General features: G+C 39.1%; 1 protein-coding gene across 1 annotated transcript in view; it reads left to right on the plus strand.

The window, feature by feature from the left end:
• The window catches only part of LOC135481021 (A disintegrin and metalloproteinase with thrombospondin motifs 6-like), a 51,022-nt gene that overhangs the window by 8,990 nt on the left and 20,602 nt on the right, over positions 1 to 21,430 (plus strand). Inside the window, exons 3-17 of the mRNA XM_064760952.1 lie at positions 1,766 to 1,903; positions 2,130 to 2,266; positions 3,345 to 3,483; positions 3,785 to 3,948; positions 6,082 to 6,165; positions 8,832 to 8,956; positions 9,518 to 9,661; positions 10,106 to 10,240; positions 11,137 to 11,296; positions 12,063 to 12,164; positions 15,101 to 15,252; positions 16,047 to 16,110; positions 17,855 to 17,963; positions 18,845 to 18,984; positions 21,158 to 21,278. Of these exons, the coding sequence (XP_064617022.1) occupies positions 1,766 to 1,903; positions 2,130 to 2,266; positions 3,345 to 3,483; positions 3,785 to 3,948; positions 6,082 to 6,165; positions 8,832 to 8,956; positions 9,518 to 9,661; positions 10,106 to 10,240; positions 11,137 to 11,296; positions 12,063 to 12,164; positions 15,101 to 15,252; positions 16,047 to 16,110; positions 17,855 to 17,963; positions 18,845 to 18,984; positions 21,158 to 21,278 (1,914 nt within the window). The remainder of the gene's footprint in view (positions 1 to 1,765; positions 1,904 to 2,129; positions 2,267 to 3,344; positions 3,484 to 3,784; positions 3,949 to 6,081; positions 6,166 to 8,831; positions 8,957 to 9,517; positions 9,662 to 10,105; positions 10,241 to 11,136; positions 11,297 to 12,062; positions 12,165 to 15,100; positions 15,253 to 16,046; positions 16,111 to 17,854; positions 17,964 to 18,844; positions 18,985 to 21,157; positions 21,279 to 21,430) is intronic.

The raw sequence follows: 21,430 nt of genomic DNA on the forward strand, positions 1-21,430 counted from the left end.
AAATGAACATTTCGAATGTTTCCAAATTTCAGGTTATAGTACCAAAAACTAAGCATTGCAACAAATAGGGTTCACAGTTTTTGACTTAATTGTAAAAAATGTAAAAGTCAGCAATGGATTTGTGGAATCGGCCTGTGACCTTTTGTGTCTGAGTGTGAAAGTGTTCACGATTCATATCCTTGGTTAGGTTTACACAGGGGCAATGTGTTTCTCTCGGCAGAACTTCCATATATGGAAATATAACACGTAGCAGCGTGTATCAACAGGACCAGTTTTCCAGCGCTTAAAGCACAACTGCCATCTGGAAGAACCAGCAGTCCCTCATATAAAATGATTTAGATCTGTAAGACAATTTTTTTAGAATATTTATATCGATAAGTTATTTTCAACCCATAAGTAAATAAACATACTTTCTGTTGTTCATTTACAGTCAGGATCGGCGGTGCAGAATATGTATGGAGTAAGGTCCAGCGGATGGCCAGTGTAGAAACAGTCCTATGCACGTTTGTGGCAGCTTGTCTATAGGACAATTTGTATACAGCCTGTAACATCAAGAGGGTTGTTTAGCTATGCCTTCTATCGCAGCGTACATCGTGTGTGTTGACACAGATTAAGTGACACGCAAACATAACTGTTATCTGTGAATGATACAGCATGACATACGTTAAGTGTGTTTGCCTTCATGTTTGATGACAGGCTTATCTAGTGTCAGGTACATGTGAAAATGTGATGTCTCAAATGTTTATACCATTTGATTGAACGTTGAACGAGCTGATTTCCAAAGTCTGATATGATTAACATGCAGTATAAATTTAGTTAAAGCACTCAGTCGTGCTGGATAGGTAGAATGAAAACTAGACTTCATTCATACCCTGGAGCGACCGTTTTGCATGTGACAACCATCCTGCAAAATAAGTTTTAATACTTTACAGTCAAAACACCACACGAGGAAAAATCGAGATCATAATATACTCCTCTAGCAAGAATTTTGCACATATGGCTTTCAACCTACAAACTTTTATAGTAGGTGGGAAGGTCTGCCAGCAACCTGCGGATGGTCGTGGGTTTCCCCCGGGCTGTGCCCGGCTTCCACCCACCATAATGCTGGCCGCCGTCGTATAAGTGAAATATTCTTGAGTACGGCGTAAAACACCAATCAAATAAATAAATAAAATAAACTTTTATACCCAAAACGTCAACGCTGCGGAACATGTAATGACAGAAAGTATACCCCAACCAGACCTTTTTCAATGAAGAAGGAGAATAAATTAATATGAAAAGCATATCTCATAAATGAAACACTGTTGTGGAAAATAGTTCGATATACTAGATTGAATGTTTTCCAATCAAGTAAAATGATTTTAAAACATTGCAGTTTGGTTTGGTTTGTTGGAACCAAAGGTGTCATACTCACGTTGTGGCTTGGAATAATTTAAGGTACATTCGGTGAATGCTTCCATGGTTTCATACATGTACATACATTCCATACATGTACATACATTTCCATACATGTACATACATTTCCATACATGTACATACACTGCAGAGGTCTAGCAGTTTGTATCTGTTGAGGGGTAAAAAACAAACAATCAATTAACCATTCAATGAATAAGGCTTTTAATGTTACTGATGACCAGCATACACGTTTCTTAACTATTCAAACAAAGTAAGGCCATTTGTAATAAGGGGAGATTTTGTTGACTAAAGAGTGGGCTTCCTTGACCGAGGCGTAAATGTACAATTCTCCGAACTATTGTTCTTGCAGTACCGGAATACGATCTCGTGTCACCAGTTCTCACGGCCAAGAAAAGATCTCGGAGAAACACTTTGGAATATCACGTGACAGCCCTTGGGGAGGAGTACGATCTGATATTACAGCGTAATCCTGATTTGCTACCAACAAGTAAGCGTATGTCATTAAGCCCGTTGTAAATGTCCTGTGTATAATTCAAATGCATCCATGATATAACATCGCGAATTCCTGGAAATGTGGCTGACAATTTACACAGTTGAATAACTGCTGATTTATGGGTTAAACAAGAATCAAACTATTAAGTAAATACATGCAGCCCTACATATATGTATCTGGTTGATACCTGCTGAGAGATTTTTCCGTATACTTTTTCTAGGCTGTCTGGTGTACCATACTACAAACGGAACGCAGCTCGTAGAGCCCTGTACAGTAGATGGAGACAACTGTTACTACTTTGGCAAGTCCATCGCCCACAATCAGTCCAGAGCCGCCGTCAGCACGTGTATGGGCTTGGTAAGTTCGGTAGACATGGATTTGTTTTGCTCATCGTGTTCCTAAATTAAGCGATGGTGACAGTCGAACTTCAGTTTACTCTTCCTAAAAAAACCCGTCGTCATTGTATTAGTAACATTCTACGTTCAAGGTGGAAAAAATATAAAATTTTCAGATTATAGACGTTCAGTTGATAATGTATGAGAAGTATGAGAAGGACAAAGAGACATATGAAATAATTTTATTATGATGGGTATTTGGGACGGCCTTTTTGGTATATATTATATATTTTAACATGTGTTACATCCTCATTTATTACATTATTACGCCAAATACCCACCATACAAAAAGATTTTCAAATTCTTTTTTCTTCTGAAAGAAGAAAAAATCGAAAAAAATATGAAAGATGTGTTTCCAAATACATTTTCGTCTGACTCTCTCATCTGATATTTGTATAATTTTTATGTTTTCGTCTCTTTTAAAAAACTGAAAGTGTCAACTGTTTGTGCATGCTCATAAGCCTGCCATAAAATGTTCTGTATATATTTCCCTCGCATGAGGTACAATTTCCCGCGCAATGGCGTATTCTCTTGCATGGGTAATACGGGTTCAACTTGTAGACATAACGAATTTAGGTTTCTTGGCCATTCTGATAATGGAAAGATGGTCGTGGTTTAAGTGCCTAAGATGGTTGCCTTTCAAACGACAGGAAACACGACGTGTTAACCCACCCGGCCTTGGACAGGGAATTACACATTCCTCCTTTGTCATTGTTCCCTGAGCCTTGGTGACAGTAAGCAGCCGACGCAGCTCGTGGAACAGTTTGAGTAGTCTAATGTTCGTTGACTGACACTTGTTTTCCACTAATACGGTGGGCTTATCTGTACTGCGCATGTAGGAATGTTAATCAGTGACTTGCCGAAGATCAGTGGTTTTACCCGGACACCCTGGTTTCCACCACCCATACAGCTGATAGTCATAGTATAAGTGAAAATTTCTTTAGTGTGACGTTAAGTATGTTAAATAAACCAGTTCTGTTCGTATTTTTTGATGTTTACATGAACGTACTTAATGTTGACGTGACTTGTCACTATTTCAGAACGGAGTCATCATCACGGAAAATCACGAGTTGTACATTCAACCAATCAAAACAGAGCATCGGTCACGTATTCGTCGCGGAGTTGATTACTCTCACATTGCGTACAGAAAAAATGTGACGAGGACTCCACGAATGGGAGGTAATTGCCACATGAATTTTCTTCCAGTTTCCTTTTCCTGCTCGCCTATCATCACTCCATACCTACTCGAAAAGGGACAGATATTTGAATGTTTAATGTGTGTATGTGCATTTTGTGAAACCTTACATCAGGTTGAAAAACAGCATTTTCGTTGGTTTCCAAATGTTTTCAGAAGTTGGTAAGATTTTCCGTGCAGATTCGTCTGGTAGCCTTTCAGATTACGTTTGAAAGTAGTTCCACGCATACGGTTCACATATAGAGCGTGCGATAGAAATTTATTAAATTCCATTTTTTGATGTAGATTCATCAGAAGAGGTGTTTTACAACACAGAGCCCCATTCAAGAGCCAATCGCCGAAGGCGCGCCCTGAAGCGAACTATAGAACTGATGGTTGTCGCGGATGTCGAGATGCAGCGTTTCCATGGCGACGATACCAAGAGATATGTAATGACGGCAGTCAATATCGTGAGTTTATATATTCGCTCAAAAAAGTTACTGTGTACTTAAGTTTGTAGGATTTTAGAAACGTTTGAACGAATAATAGTACATGAAGCACACGGAACACTCAGCAGTTTTGCCACGGGGTGAGTATGTAACGATAATCAGGCGGTTGGTATGCTTGCAACAGGATTAACGCAACAGCAGATCGGGAGGAGTGACAAAGAAACACCATAACAACGCCCGCCAGATGCCAAAGATTTTTTCAGGACGTAACGTGACGTGTAACGATGCCCGCGCAAGATCGGTGGAGTCGTGGACACACCTCAGAAACAGACGTCAAGCAGCCGTAGAAACTGCTTGAATCATTCCAGATCATCGTCGCATAAACTCATAACATAAGAAATCGTGTGAGAGAGATTTGATTGCTCGCATGTCGCGACATAATCCAGCAAGGTTGCAGTAGTACAGACAGTACGTTAGGCTATGTACGGATGCAAAAAAAAACTTCCACGTGCAACCTTTCCCTATAAATTCACCTGATTTAGCACGTTTGCACGTTTAGGACAAAATGAACTGCTCTGACTGCATGCTTATGGACCTTTGTGACAATGAAAAGTGTTCGTTTGCACAGTCAAACCTTGGGACGTCAAAGGCCGATGGAGCACTCCGGTTCGCCTCTCCCCGTATCAGAGACCAACCAGTCGCCTATATTAGGCTGTAAAATACTCGCCATACAAAGATTGCCATTCGTTAGTGACGCTTAACAACATAAGCTCTAAACATTCACATGTTGGACCTACATATTATTGCAAAAAAACGCAGTTAGAATATTTTTTCGATTTCGTAATGTTAAATTCCATAAGCTTGGTTTCAACACCTGGAACTCATTGCCTCGGGAGAGGTCCTAATTTTTCAAAAGCAAGAGGCATGCTTGACAATGGGAATGGAGAGTAATTTGTTTTACAATGGCTGTACAAACATGTGGATGGAACAAACTGTAGGCAGTAACAGCCCAAACAACTGTCTTGGCGAATATACTACATTTAATTTTGACATAATTTTTTGACATTCAACTCTAAAACAGTACGGTTGTGTGACCATACAATACCAGAGATAAAATAAAATTGATTCCATTAGATTATATTATGCTAAATAGACATTTATAATAATATAATATAATTTCAGTTATGGTCGTGTCAGAAACTGGGTTTACAGTAAAGCCGATATCAGTTTAGGTAACTGGTCTGAGTTTACCCCAGTTAAACTTTGGGCGTCGCTTACTCAATCAGTTTTCTCGGAACTCCAGCATGCCCTTGGTGTTTGGATAATTATAACGTAACCGGAGGTAATGAGTTCTTGCCGCCCGAACCGAGCTCATATATTTTAACATGTTGAATTAGAAAAAGTGTTCTAATTTCATTTCCTTCCAAGAATATAAACTTTCAACATATATATGTGTAGAGCTTGTGTTGTTGCGTGACTAAAGGTAATTTTTGATAGCGAGTATGACTGATTTTACAGACAGCTAAATATTGACATTAAGAAATATTAAGAAAGAGACTAAAGTATAAAATTCTTGAATATGGCGCGTTCCCCTCCCCTCTACGACCTTTTGTTCCAAAAAACAAAGAAAACAGAACAAAACAACAAACAAACAGACAGGTGAGTAGTAAAAGGTCACAATAAGTTTTGTTCAAAGAGGATAAAAACACATTAAATACGATATTACCAGCATAATACCTCTGTATGGCAATATTATCCCATCCTTCCTACCAGTTTAATTGAAATCTTGGGGAGATGCTTTTGTGAATTGCACAGGTGTAGCATAAAGGAACGCCTGAGATATATCACGTGATATTGTACCTGGGATAAAAGTGTTCCTGTAATTGGAAACTATCACATAGAATCATTCACTGTAAAAAAGTTAAATAGTGTTAAATGGTAGTGTCGATATACCAGTGGGTCCATTACATCGTTTAAAAAACAATCTACATTGACATTGTATTATCAGGTGAATAATCCACTGTCTGTTACTTAAATTCGTGTCTTTGTTTTGTCAAATATTTAAATAAAAATATTGTTAACCCCAATCAGTCATTCCTCAGTCCGTTTTGTGGCAATTGTTACAACTCTGCCATATTGGTTTTTCCATTCCAGGCCGCACAGAGACTGCTTGACGAAAGTCTTCACGAGGAGATTCATGTGGCGGTCGTCAAATTGATCCTGTTGTCACCTGACCAGGTAAGAAGAACTTTTGTGTCTAACCTGTTCGCTCGTATATCTCAGATATTGCCGGAGCTTTTCTACATAGATATATATCCATGTACAAAGCCCGTAAGCGGACATGTCCATTTTTTTTATTTATGTGTCAAAAAAAATATGGTTTGTCTCTTTAAAGTAACATACTACGGATAATCTTCCCCTGACTCTACCTTGTTTTCTCCCACCATAATGCTGGCCGCCGTGGTTTAAGTGAAATATTCTTGAGTACGGCGTGAAACACCAATCAAATAAATTAAAGTAACATAAAGACCGTCCATTTATTTTAATTATTTTGTAAGATTCTTCAAAAATAAATAACTGCGTTATTGTTTTGTAAAAAAAAGAAGAATGATAAACGTCTTTTATTCAATGGCAAAACAACAATATCAAGCTATTTTAGTAACATAAACCGATTGGCAAACAATGTATAGTTTGACTATTGATAGCTATTTTTTTTATTCCAATACCTCTGATCATAAATATCGGGAGCGGTAGATCCAGGGTCAATCCTGGGTTGAGCCACACCTAAGACCTTAAAAGAGGGAGTTGTAACTTCCTCACATGGCGTTCAGCATGAAGGGGACTCCTTACTTGCCTTCGGTGAGGCGTCTCAGTGAAAGAGCATTAGATAAAAGAGCGGTGGAAATCCGTCCTGCGGTAGGAAGGAACATTACATACACTCTAAGGACTCCTTAGTCGTCATATGAAAAAAAACGACTTTAAACCCTAAGCACTCACTCACTCACTGATCATAAATACATTTTCTAAAGCATTAAACAAATTCGTGCATCGATCTCCATTTCTAGCGTGTAAATACCTTCAATGATACATTAATTTCCTCAACAGTTTGCTGTAACTCTCAGCTCAGTTCAGACATTAAAGATATATTATTTTCAATGGCGCAAACAGCTATGAAAGCACTAAACTAGTAAACGGGAAATGATATAGCAGTTTGGATATTGACATTACAAACTATAAATTTTATCTTGTCGAAGGATTATCGCAAATCCCAGTGTTTGTTGGTTGATTGATTAGTCGCTCTTAGTAAGGAACACACCTCATTTCAGACAAACATTGGCCTTAGTGTCAAAGGTTAGGAGTAAACAAGGGAATTAGCCGGTAGAGGCCACCCGATCTTGAAAAGAACACATTTAATTAAAAACTGTGTTTCTTTTTTATTTCAAGGAACTGTTGCTACTTATCTACAGGCAGACATACACTAGAATAAAGGACATTTTCCATGGCGACTCCCCGATCAACAAAGAGTGATTGTCATTTTCTTAGTAATACATGACTATTTTACATTATCATTTTGCCCACAAATCGCCATTGCAAAGGCAGGAATCAACAGTCGCATACATAGCTTCTCCTGAAAAACTTTAGGTTAGAAAAAGTCACAAAACTGGTTTGGATCTGAATATGAATGGTGGCAATTTATGTTGCAGTAAAGATTGGCCAAAATTCTAATTCCAGACCAGTGACGTCTAATAATCCTGCGACAACATCACTATATTTTGTTTTACCCATTCCCCTTTAAGATGTGGTGCTAGAAAAAGAATCACAAAAATATCTTCGTATAAATTGCTCTAGGATTAAATCAGTGAAATAATTAGGAATTGTCGTGGTTTTAATGTTGGTCCAACTGGACCATAGGTTACAGCCACGCTCCTCCTGACTCAATCGCATCGCCAATTTGCACCCAAAACACGATACCGTAATTCTTCAACTTTTTCCCATGTTTGCAAGGTATTTATTCCAGCATATTTTGTGAGCATTATTTTATGTTGACTGATAAAATTATTTGGTGGGGGGTGGGAGGGGTTCCCGGAAACTCGGCAATCCAACCTGTGTTGTTTTTTGTCCAAAATCAAATTTAAAATGTGCATTAATTGCACTGAAAGCTGCTCTTTCAAGTGCCAATATGTTGGGGAATTAGGGTATGTGCCAAAATGTGGTATGTAGAGACCACAGGTAGGGCGTAAAAGCCACAGGGGGAGAGTAGGGACAACAGGTTGGGTGTATGTGCCACGGGTGTGTACAGGTCACACGTGGGGGGTTGAGGTCACATGTAGGTGTAAAGGCCACACGTGGGGTGTAGGGGCCATGCTCGATGACAAAATTTGAAGTAAATTTATTTTTGCTGTAATCGTTCATGGTAATTATTTTATCCGTCTTCAAACATACGCCGTTTGCTCGACAATTAGTGTTTGGTGTCTTTTTTAGTCTACAGTGTATTAGTTTCTCGTCCCGTTGCAGTGCAATGTATTGCAACAGCGTACATAACGACAGCGAAAACATGCGATTTTCGGATTGAGCAATTTCATCGGTCCACTCAAATTTTAGAATGTAATTTCGTCCATTCGAAGCATCTTTGGCTCGCATCTTCTTGAATGGAGATCAAGCTTTTGTACTTTCATCACAAGTGCTTAATGTTTTTGTACAGGCACGAACAATTTGCAGCGTGATTTTTGCACCTCTGTAATTTTATTTGGGAGTCAAGGCTACATTGGTTGGGTTGGCCAATTCGGGGCGTCACAGAAAGTTATAATTTATGTTTCTATTGCGCTCGGAATGTGTTTGAATGAATACCTTGCAAACATGTATGTATGCACGTAATGTAACCAGGGACTGTTGTTGATTTCAAGACTGACCTTGACGTGACCCGAGATGCACAGTACACCCTAAATAAGTTCTGTAGGTGGCAAGAGAAGTCCAACCCTGACGGAGACGGTCACCCTGAACATGCCGATGCCAGTGCTCTTATAACAAGGTGGGTTGTCTCAGACTTATTCATAACCTATATCTGAAGACAACAGGGTCAAACTTTCAACCTGCATTAAAAAATCTAAGCGTTGTGACACAATTTAAAATTTCGAATTCATTCAAAAATGGATCAGTTAAATCACCTCCAAAATAAATCGATCGTATAATTGGTTTATGGTTTGTAATTGTTACGTATTTAGGTATTGCATTTTTGTCTCACAAGGTGTTCTTAGACAAGACAATAGATTAGACTAATATTTTTTTGACGAAGTTTGTATTTTTAGACCATTTGGCTTCAAGGTAAATGAATGACCATTTGAGGATGGTTATCATCGTATCTATCAAAGTTCATTCATCATACATTCTGCATCAGAGAGTACACATTAAACATAAGTGTCTCGTTTATAAACAGACTCATGTTACAGTTTAGATTCTCGTCCGGGTGTTTATTCATAACAATATTTATATGTTGTTTAACCTGATTTGTTATGAAAAGTTTTTGTCGTTTAATTGATTTATGCAAACTGGCACCACCCTATGTGGACGAAATGAGTTTGTTCCATTTTAGGTTGGATATACAGACGCTGGGCAACGACGACGCGACTGGTTTGGCCTACGTTCATGGGATGTGTCGCGATCAACAGCGCTGTTCCTATAACCAAGACACCGGCCTTGACCTCGGATTGACCATTGCTCATGAACTCGGCCACACGTGAGTTGAAGTGGCTGGTTTAGAACAACAACACCCTTTGTTTCTTTTAATTAGTCTCATGTAAATCATCATTTTTGTTTGCTTTTGTTTACTGAATTATCACTTTTTTCAGTCCATTGAATGTTTTGTCTGCACTTCCATAAACAGGATTGATTCTGACTTAAGTCATATTTTAAAATCTGCTAACTCTTAGTTTATTTCAATAATGGAAGTTTTTGACCCAAATGTTTGAAGATAACATTTATGATGATAAATTTTGGGAATTTTTGAAATTATATTTTAAAATTAAGGTCTAAAACCATATTTCAAATTTGGACTTTAATCAAAAATAGTTTTGAGGAATCGGTCCTAATTGGAACGTTTTTATTGGTTAACGACTGGTATATGAATGTCCGTTTTTCAAGCATAGACTAAGACACATGCTGACAAAATACTGTTTTGTAGAATGGGGATGACCCACGATGGTTTGGGGAATTCCTGTGAGAATGGCAAATACATCATGTCTTCTGATGGAGGTACCGGAAGCCAAGGTCTGGAGTGGTCAGACTGCAGCGTGAAGGCCCTTAAGGAATTCTTACTGTAGGTATCGGCGCCCGGTTGTCCACAGCTGTGTTAAAATTTAACGCCAGATTTGACTTGAAGCCATGGTTCAGTTTTTTTACTTTTCCTGAAAATTATTGTGTTACTGTATATTAAAAATGAACTAAATCTCCTGCTGTTCCATCTGACCTCCATGTTGGTGCCTTGGTTGCTGGGTTATGTTGAAATCATAAATATATAACATGACTAAGTACTGCTATTAGCTATTACTCTTAGTCAGTGTATCAATGAGAAAAGTCTAGAGCATTAGCTTTTAGGCACGGTGACATGAGTTCAATCACAAGTCAAATTGGAATTTTCTAATTTTGGGATTTTCTTGCTTGACGTTGTATGTTCTTCATTGAAAGCGCAATAAACTCGTAAAATTCGTCCCAGCCTTTCACTAAACGGTCCATATCTATGAACATTTTTGTTCTTTCGAGTAGTTGACCTATTTCACATTTGGGGCCTCCGTGGATCAGTTGGTTATCGCGCTAGCGCAGCGTAATAACCCAGGAGCCTCTCACCAATGCGGTCGCTGTGAGTTCAAGTCTAGCTCATGCTGGCTTCCTCTCCGGCCGTAAGTGGGAAGGTCTTGCTTCAACCTCCGGATGGTCGTAGGTTTCCCAAGGGCTGTGCCTGGTTTCCTCCCACGATAATACTGGCCGCCGTCGTATAAGTGAAATATTCTTGAGTACGGCATAAAACACCAATCAAATAAATAAGTAAATATTTCACATTTGATGGGGACTGTATGCTTGTAACACTGTCCCATACAAGCAGCACAGCGCTACAATTGAAATCGTGTCTCTCCTTCAATTAGGACTTCTTTATGTATACAGTATGAGAATCTCACCATGACTTCATTATAAAGTGTTTTTCTCATCATGTTCCAGAACAGAGCAGTCGGAATGCTTAAATGACCAACCTGAAGTACGGGAAGTGAAAACAGCGTATCAAAAACCCGGACTTATTTATGATGCGGATGAACAGTGTCGACAATCGTACGGAGAAGGTTCTTCCATTTGCGAGGGAAGCTCATTGACCATTGAAGGGGTAAATTGTCCCATGTGTAAAAAGTCAAGCTTCCAGTCTAGAAATTTAAGACTAACATCAAACCCTGATCTTCTTTTGATCACCGATGATGTCAACTTGTTGGTGAGATTCTTCCATCCAAGCACCACGCAAATTTGGCGACATACTATGCAAGTGTATCCAAATACATCTATGTGTCGAAACAGACATTCGTGTACTAGCCGTCAACCAAAACTGACGTTCCGGGTCAAAAATAATCGCAAGGTCAATTGCCAAAGACGACGTTTAAAGCAAACCAAAAGAACTGGAAAAGTAGTCCTATTAAAAGTATGAGATAAGGACCGAATCACACAAAGAGAAGCGGTCAGTAGTTTTCAATGGTTATGTAAAACCGCAAGAAATGAATTAAATATGTTTCCAAATGCACAAAAATATACAACGTCAGACGGCCAAGGAAGATGGGGAGTATTCTCCATTTTTCAGAATTGTTTTATATATATTTGTATAACCATCCAGGCTAGGCATGGCAGAGCTATCTTTCCCTTGCAACAGACACTCAGGCCCAAGCGTAACAGACCATTGCTCTCTTACAATGTATGACTGATATGTTTCCCTATTGGCCTCAAAGCGGCATGGTAAGCACAGAAGTGAAGAACCGTAGACTCGATCAATGGGTTACAAAGCTAAGACTCAAATTACATGTGCTTTAGGCGGGAAATGTTCCACCACATTGTCGTTTCTTTTTTTTCTTTTTCACCTTCCACTTTGCTTGCATTTTGCTCTTCAGGACGAGTGTGCCCGATTGGTCTGTTTTGACCCGATGCTACCTGGGAAATGTACGGGCAGCACAGGACCGCGAATGGATGGCACATTCTGTGGACAAGGAAAGGTACGAATTCTGCTAATTGGTTTTCTTTGTAGAGTTGTCATGATAATGGCGACCTAGCCCCTCTGCCCCTCTGTATTTGAAAGGAAGGTATAATTTTGTTGATGGTAACATTGGACAATGCTCTGGCTTCAGAGCGCATGATTTTCTGCACAGGCACAAACTGCAGAATTTATTTTCTGCTAAAAAACCAACGAGGTGGTGTGTTCAAATCAAGTTGTTCCTTTTTCGACTGCGGGTTTTAGTCAAGATGTTTATCCGGTACATGGGGCAGGTTGGTTTACTCCTGGCTCTCGTGTCGTCTGCGTTAAGGAAATGCACGGTCGTCATATATAAATGTATGTATGCTTGGGGTTTAACGTCGTACTTAACAATCTGACGACGAGTAGTTTACACATACTGTGTCTTTTTGTGGTACCTAAGCGGTACAGCCGTCATATAAGCAAAAAAATTCTTCAGTACGGCGTTAAAACCATGATTCAATTTAATGAATCGTGCTTAAAAGTCTTGGAACGAATCATGCAAGTCTTTATGCAAGTGGGACATGTACGTCACCTGTGTACATTCTTAACCCTTATTATTTTTGGGTAACATCAATCTGTTACAATTTACCGATTCTCTGAAAGGAAAACAAACGCTTATTGGAAATAGCTTGCAAAACACGACGTCAAAAGACAACGATTGTCACCCTTGACAATCGTTAAATAAATGAACTAGAACTGCAGTTATAAGGCTTCCATCAGGCTTTCTGGTTAATAGGTAAACCTTGTGTAGCGGATGACTTGTTGCCTTGATTGCTACAACTATCCCTCAGGTGCAGATATTTATTTTGTACGATAAACATTCGACTGTAAATATTCTCTGACTCCAAATACTTAATTGCCCTCGAAGAAAATAGTGTACATAGATTTGATATCGCAGCAGAAGCAAATATCGGCAAAATTTTAATCATTTTATCGCAAAACTATGCGACATAGGAAAAATGGTTAACAGATTTATAACTAGGAGGCAAAATTACATCAGGAAAGGCAGTTTGTATATTTCAATTCAAAAGTTCCTTGTAACGTGACAAATATGCTAATCAGCTAATTTCCATAATGTTTTTGCAGATATCAGCATTTTTTTTTCAAACTATGCGTATATTTACATGATCTATCTATATACCAAGATTCAGCCTAATCGACAACACCGTTTTAAAGGAGAAGATTTTTATAGGTTTTTAGTAAGTAACAACATGGCGACAAAAGTGGGTCACAGTCGAAGTTCAAATACGTGTCAAAACGTGACGCATAACATATAGATTACGACTTAGAACGGCTAAGTATGTAGTGTAGACAGCTTTAAAGTTATAGTAAAAAGCACTGAAATAATAATAATAACTAGAACTGCAAAGCAGTTTCGGCCGGGGTCCACGTCGTTTGTTGTTGTAGTTATCACAGTACGCTGTCAAACGGTAGACAGAATAGCTATATTTAAGTGCAGAACGGCTTTGGTAAATCATTTACAGTCAACAAATTATATACCTGATTAGTGGCCGTTTACTTAAAGAACAAAACAATGGCATTAATATGTGTTTCTGAAAAGACTCTAGCAAGAAAACTGTTCATCATAGCTCAAGAATTCTGACTCTAATAATTGTCGAGTTACAAGTAAGATAATGAACGTTAAAATTGTCAACATTCACATATTTCCACACTAACGCTAAAGACTAGTCCCGTTAACCATCCTCAAAGGCCAACTGGCTTGCATTCCAATCTGCGTCTAATGAATCCAGTAAATATTGCCTAACGCCAGTCAAAGGGAAATGATCGGACCAATGTAAACACAGCTAATTATAAATTGTCTCCCTTACACCGACAAGTGCAATGACAGTGTCGCTAGTTAAGACTCTATCAACTGTGAGCCCGCAGTTTTAGCCGGGGTTCAGGCCGTTTATTGTTGTAGTTATTCTATGCCATCAAATAGAAGACAGCATAACTGTATGTCATCGTGCAACTGTTTTGGAAAATCATGGTCAGTATAGCAGAAAGCATTAAGTGAAATACAATAAACCCAGTCTAGTTCCCATCTAACTCCATGTAAAGCCATAGAATTAACATCTATTACTAACCAAAACAAAAAAAGAAAAAAAAAAAGAAAAAGAAAATGGTGTTATCATTTAAGCGCTTCTAGCGAGAAAACGGTTGGTCGTAGCTCAAATTCTTTGACATACTACAGAAAAAGCATGTCTTGGGCTACAATTTGGTGCATGTTTCACATTTCTAGCTCCCATAGTTCTCGAGTTACAGGTCATTGAAATTACGTAACCTAGTTTTAGTTTTTTTGATTTTATCTCAAAAAGTTACAAAGATAGGCAAAAAGTAAAAGGAGATTCGGAATCAACGGATCAAAATACACCAGAATACGTTAAAATTTTATAAAGTTTCAGAACTTTTTGTGACTTCATAATTTCAACCAATGGCGAACTTCCAAAGTTTTGACCGGAAGTGAACGATCTTCACGAACTTATTGTAATTACCAACGGTCTAACTGCATCTCACATTTCAAAACAATCGGTTTGGTGGTTCTTAAGAAGAAAATGTTCAAAGGTTTTTAGTAAGTAACAAAATGGCGGCAAAAGTAGGTCTCGGTCGAAGTTCCAACCTATACCAAAACCTGACCCCTCACATAAAGATTACGACTCAGAGCGGGTAAGTATATAGCGTTGACAGTTTTAAAGTTATAACAAAAGCAAAGGACTGAGAATAATAATAATAATCAGTACAAGAACAATAGGCTTCCAAGCTTATAGCTTGGAAGCCTAATAAATAGCGAGATGTGAAAAATGTTACCCAACCACACAAGGATCGACTGACCGACAGTCGACGGAATGGGCGACTTATAAGATGCTTGTTGCAGGTTGGCAAAAAGTTTCATTGTTCACTGTCTCTGTTTGTTAGTGGTGCATTAAGGGGAAGTGCGTCCCGTACGGCGCGGACGGTCCACAGCCCCGGGACGGGGGTTGGTCTGCGTGGGACTCGGAATGGAGCAAGTGTTCACGGTCATGTGGGGGAGGGGTCAAGCTGAAGAGGAGACATTGTGACCAGCCAAAGTAAGGCTGACTAGGGTGTTTTGTAAAGGGATGGTTTCTTTCATCGAATATGGAGACAACTCATGTTGTATGAATATGAGTGGATCATTCAGCAACTAAATTTTGGAAGAAAATTCTAGAACGATTTTGACGTCATTTTTCGGATGGTGGTATTCGGATTTTATAAGATCTTGGAAGGCAAGAAATTGTTCTCTACACATAGTGTGAATACCACGTCACCATGTTCGGCTGAAGCACACGAATGTAACACGAAGGGAATTTTATATAGCCTGCATACCGTGTCGCTTTTCAAAGCAGGCAGGAAACGCCCTGTTAGCCGTTTGAGTACCACCCAACTTATAGGGTAATGGATCTAATTGTCTTTTCAAAATATTACGACACACTGACATGGTCAGCTGTCTTTTCTCCTTTGGAACCTTGTAGTTTCTTAACTTTTTTTTTAATCCAAACTTGTGACGACAGAGAATATAGGCAATGGACTTTTTTCCCCAATTACTGATCTTTTACTGATTGTTCTTTTCTTTTAAGTTAAAATTTAAGTAAAGATGCCTGAGACTGTCAAGATTCTCGCAGACTTAAAAGGTTGTTGTTTTTCCGGTGTGTTGAACATTAAGAAACTTTCCTGACGTTTTCCATTGTTTCCCGATGTGAGGCTTTCCTTTGTCTCGGGCTAAGGACACGGTGATTAAAAACAACATCGTATTTTCTCTCTTAACATAGATGCTGAATTTATATGACACATAACCAGAATATGTGGCCACATTAAAAAACCGTGTATATTCTTTTCACTTAAGGCCGGAATTTGGTGGAAAGAAATGTGAAGGCTCGGATGTAAAAGCAACATTGTGTAATGTTCATGTAAGTATTTATATATACATGTTTTAAGCTTTGTATATCAGTTAGTTCATTGTTGGTACACCTAGATAAATGGTTGATGTTCACTGTATTCTGACAAAAATCGGCCACATTTTCCCGCTCTTTGGCGACTTCGGCCTGAGCAGAACAGGTCATTGTTCTCTAGCTATGCATTAGTAATACGTTACCAGTTTACCGATAAATCGCCATTGCAAAGGTAGGAATGAACAATTGACTACACAGCTTGGACCTGAATTACTTTAGGAAGGGCAGGGTTCCTAATGACTCGTACAGTCACCAAAATGTTGAGTCCTTCTCTGTTGTCGCTGTCTCCACTAAGGATAGATAAAGTACACATTGTTCTTGTGACAGTTTAATGGGACTGGGTGGGGCACCATACCTGGTGTTTCCGACATGTCTTCCAGCGAGGTATCACCATCAATTTTTCAAAATGCATTTAAACCAGCCAGCTACATGTATTATGAAATATTTTTCTTATATAAAATAATTTAAAATTCAGCTTGATATTTCCCGCAAGCAAGATAGGAAATAATAAAGAAAACATGACCTTTCCAAATCTTGTATTCTTGGTTTGTTATTTACAGTAAAAGTCTCAAAAACGAAATGCAACACATATTTTCTATGCATTTAGTGAAACGCTTCTTGAGCATCGTCTGCGGATGGTCGTGGATTTCTCCCGGGTTGTGCCCGGTTTCCTCTCACCATAATGCTGGCCGCCGTCGTATAAGGGAAATATTCGTAAAACACCAATCAAATAAATAAATAAATAAATCTTGAGCATCGACGATCGGCTTTTGTATTTGTTACACGGAGTTGTCTCCCTTGTACTAGCCACATACACGTACTTCAATATGGATGAAAGTTTATAACTGTCAAAACTCTAAAGCACAGTTAGTCAAAATACTTGTTTGGGTACGCTTTCTCTGTGCCGTTTAATTTGTTGTTTATTGCTCATTAAGGCGCGGCGTACTGCGAAGGTTTGGTTGAAAACATGTTCTTGTGGTTTTTGTCAGTAATAAAAAAACAACTTTATGGAGAAACTTTCATATAAATCTGGACTTTCATATAAATTTACATTTATGATACACATTTACATTGTGATAGATGACAAATGGTCACACGTAACAGGTGAAATACGGCTGCAGCATAGAAAGAAAAAAAGCAGGGCAGCGACGACGGTGTGATAGCTGGCAAATGGTCACATGTAACAGGTGAAATACGGCTACAGCGTAGGGAGAGAAAAAAAAAACAGAGCAGCGACGACAATGTGATAGCTGGCAAATGGTCACACGTAACAGGTGATATACGGCTACAGCGTAGAGAGAAAAAAAAACAGACGACAATGTGATAGCTGACAAATGGCCACACGTAGCCTCTTGTCAATTTACCTCGGTTAGGGTTTTATTCTAACTGTTCATGTAAATGTTTAAACAGTAGAAATTTACACGCTCCCAAGCACCATAGATTAATCGGAATTAGGTTATTGAAATGCAGTTATGTTAATTGCAATTTGTTAAACGCCGCAATATGTGGTCTTGCATAAAGTAAAATGTCATAAGTGAAACGATTTGCTTGTATATATATTGTTCATGGTTTATCCCCCCCCCCCCACCCCACCCCACCCCCCAACGGCCACTCCACCTGAGTGCATCGGTTGCCTCCACCAATGATATACTGTATTAAACAACAATAAATCAATTAATTAATTTTTTTCTTTTTTTTCTAGGATTGTGAACAATCCCAAATGTCTTTCAAAAAGGAGCAGTGCGCAGCGACAAACGATCGGCCACTGTGGGGAAGGACTTACTCCTGGGTGCCTTATGATAAAGATACAGGTCAGGGCGTCTAACCGTAATAAAAAGTTCCGCGTAATTCACTTCCGATGGGCAACTGAGAAACAGACAGACAGACAAATAAACCCCAGGAAATTATGTCAGCCATGTAATCGGCGTGAAATCAGTTGAGAGGCTCTGTCGGTGATACGGCTAACGTCATCTTGACAGCAACTGTTTATGTTAGCTTAGCTATACATCTTACCATCTCACCATCTTACCAAAGGTTTAGGGTTTCCGTTGGGCATTGTCTTGTATCCTATATAAGTTTGAGACACAGAGATTCCCTGAGGCACTTGGGTAGACACAGAGATTCCCTGAGGCACTTGGGTAGACACAGAATAATGCATAAACCTGCTATAATCCACGCTATTACATCACATGGAACATTTTATTACAAAGCTCGTGAACTGGTTTTTTTACAGCACACGATTTAATTTTATTACGTTACGCGGGTGATGTTACATTACACGGAAATGTTTATTACGTCACATGTTGTATGCTACATTACACGTGTATTGTTACACAAGACGGTGTAACAGTCGGGGTGGGGGTGGGTAAGGATGGATGTGGGTGGTACTCCGTGGCCCAGAAAGTGAGCACGCCAGCACGGCCCAGTGAGACAAGAGCCTTTCACCAACGCAGTCGCTGTGAGTTCAAGTCCACCTCATGATAGCTTCATCTCCAGCCGTACGAGGGAAGGTCTGTCAGCAATCTGTGCATGGTCGTGAGTTTCCCTCGGGCTCAGCCCGGTTAACTCCCACCAAAATGCTGGCCGCCGTCGTATAAGTGAAATATTCTTGAGTATGCTGTAAAACACAAATCATATAAATAAATAAATAAGTAACTGTCGGGTCGCTGATTAAGCCCCTGTATGATAACAGGTGACGCCTCTTGTGTGATGGACTGTAAGGCGGAGGGGCAGCGGATCGTTCAGAGACGGGCTATGCAGTACCAGGATGGAACAATCTGCGAGGGCAAGGGCACTGCCAGGTTTTATCGCTGTGTGGACGCCAAATGCAGGGTGAGGTGTAATATCGCTTTATCCTCTTAATCGGATCACGATAGTCTTTTGAGGGAGGGGTTTAATTTATTTTAGTTATTCACGTTGGAGATACAGTTTATGTACTGCGAAATCTGGAATTTCAACGTAAATAACATACAAATCTCGTTCTCGAATTTGATTTCGCCCAAAGTTGCTTAGACGCAAGCAATTTCTCATTGTTTGTGTCACAAGCGATGCTAATATCAAATCCTCTGGATCATGTAAACTGCTAAACTATGCTGTATGGGAAAGGGTATACGGCAGCGGTAAAATTTACAAGAATTTCTCAATGTGGCCTTGTCTTGAAACATCTCACTAAACAAATCCTATTATAGTGTGCGTGTGAAAAACTTGGAGCAGTTCGTCTGTACAGGAGGAAAATTATTTTTGGAAAATAATCCGTGTTGGCTAAGCCAATCGCAATTCCTGTATTTATCAAAAAAAAAAAAAAAAACAAGAAATAAAAAAACAAAGAAAAAACAAAGAAAAAAACAGTTAAAATTGCTGCATTTCAGTAAATATCATAATCGTACCTGTATATTTATAGTGTTGAAATATTTATTTGCTTTAAAATAAAGTTTTAATGCGACGTCCTTTTAAACTTTAAAAAATTTATTACGGATTCTGAGCAGTATCAAGTGGTAGTTACAAAGGTAATTATTTGGTCTATTCTAAAATAATAACAAACATTAGATTAGATTAGATATGCACTGTTCGGTTTTTTTTTACAAAAACTCTCAGATATAACATTTAACAGTGGAAGGGTGTTAGACCCGTGAATCTCGAAGCTTTATTACGTAGAAGTGGGCCCTGTGTACCAGAGAGACGCATGTGTCGAAAAAACTCAAGTAATTCGGGGAGACTAGACTGTGCGTTTATCAAGTTTCACTAACTATGGTAACCTTCAGGGGGACATGTACATAATTAGGTTGTCAGATGTCTAACTGGAACATATAGAATGTCGTTTGTAAAAAAAAAAAAAGATACTTACTCCCAGTGGCATAGAGACACAACTAAGTAGACGTTATGTAACAAACCGCAGAGGGGATTGATCTGACTGACAAATGGCTTAATAGCATCGGTTGCCGGCTTGGACCGGAATAGCCACGTGTTGATGTGCGGTAGGCATCTTACAAAACAGCTGCTTTGGTGAAGAGGAATGTGGTAAATCCACTTAATCTCCGGAATTTATTAGCCCTGTTTGGGTCAGAGGACATGCTGCCATTTCCAGGGGGGGAATCGTTGAATGTCGTGACAATCCATCAACGGATGTTGTATTTCTCCAGCGCTTCAAGTCCTTGCTAAGATTGCTTTGTGCCATGACACTGAACAAATTGGAGTGAACGCGTATCACCGTGCTTTAATGCGATTTGGCCGCTGCTATGTAAGGTGTCTAGAAAAAGAAGACCCATTTACGCAGTGCAAAAAGGGAAAATTAGTTTGTTGAAAACGATGGAAACAGAAAATCAGCTTAGAAGTATATACAGTCAGCAAAATCACTGCCTTTTTAAGCTAACTGGTAGTTAATTAAATTTTAGATAACTGACACATCAACGTGACACTGGATTTGTCTGGAATGCGGAAGGCATTGCACAGCAGGCCTCATTTCATCGGAGCATTATGGTTGGCATTGCTCAACACACGCATTACAGCCAAGTAATATACAAAGCCTTGCACAACATGCGCAATTCGTCTGCCGAATGCAGAAAGCCTGGCACATCATGCGCATTCGCCCGGTTAATATAGAAGGGCTTGCACAACATGCGCATTTCGTCCGAGCAATACAGACGGCCTCGCACAACATGCTCAGTTCGACCGAGTAATATAGAAGGCATTGTAATATGGAAAGTAGAAGTCATTGTTCACCGCATACGTTTCCTCTGAACAGTGTGGAACATATTGCTCAACCCATGCATGTGTTAACAACAACGATAAAAGTGAGCTTGGTTTCAATGTTTCAAATGATGTAGCTATCTGTGAACCATCTGTCCTGAGAGTCGTAAGCTAATGAACGTGGGCAATGGTGTACTAGATAAAGAGCTGTTCATGTCTTTTTCTCAGAGTAAGGTCTGTTGTTGAATATTACTTAACCTGTGTGTGTGGTTTTTAAATAAATATTCATTACTTTTGTCTTTTTTGTTTCAATTTGCAGGGGTTTGGTTGTGACGGTGTCTTGGACTCGGGCATGGAGTTCGATAAATGTGGCAAATGCAACGGGAAGAGCAACACATGCCACAAAATATCAGGAACTTACAAAAAAGGAGAAAAACAGAGTAAATCTGGTTCTCTTTACACGATGAAATAATACTGGATGTGTTGAAAGAGTGTTAGAAATACCGTAATTAAAAAAATATTATAGACAAAGAAGTTAATGTCAAAAAACTCAAAAGGATATTCATTCTGCTCCTGCCTTTTGTAAGTAATA

Source organism: Liolophura sinensis, chromosome 13 (assembly GCF_032854445.1).
Source record: "Liolophura sinensis isolate JHLJ2023 chromosome 13, CUHK_Ljap_v2, whole genome shotgun sequence".
Taxonomy (NCBI): domain Eukaryota; kingdom Metazoa; phylum Mollusca; class Polyplacophora; order Chitonida; family Chitonidae; genus Liolophura; species Liolophura sinensis.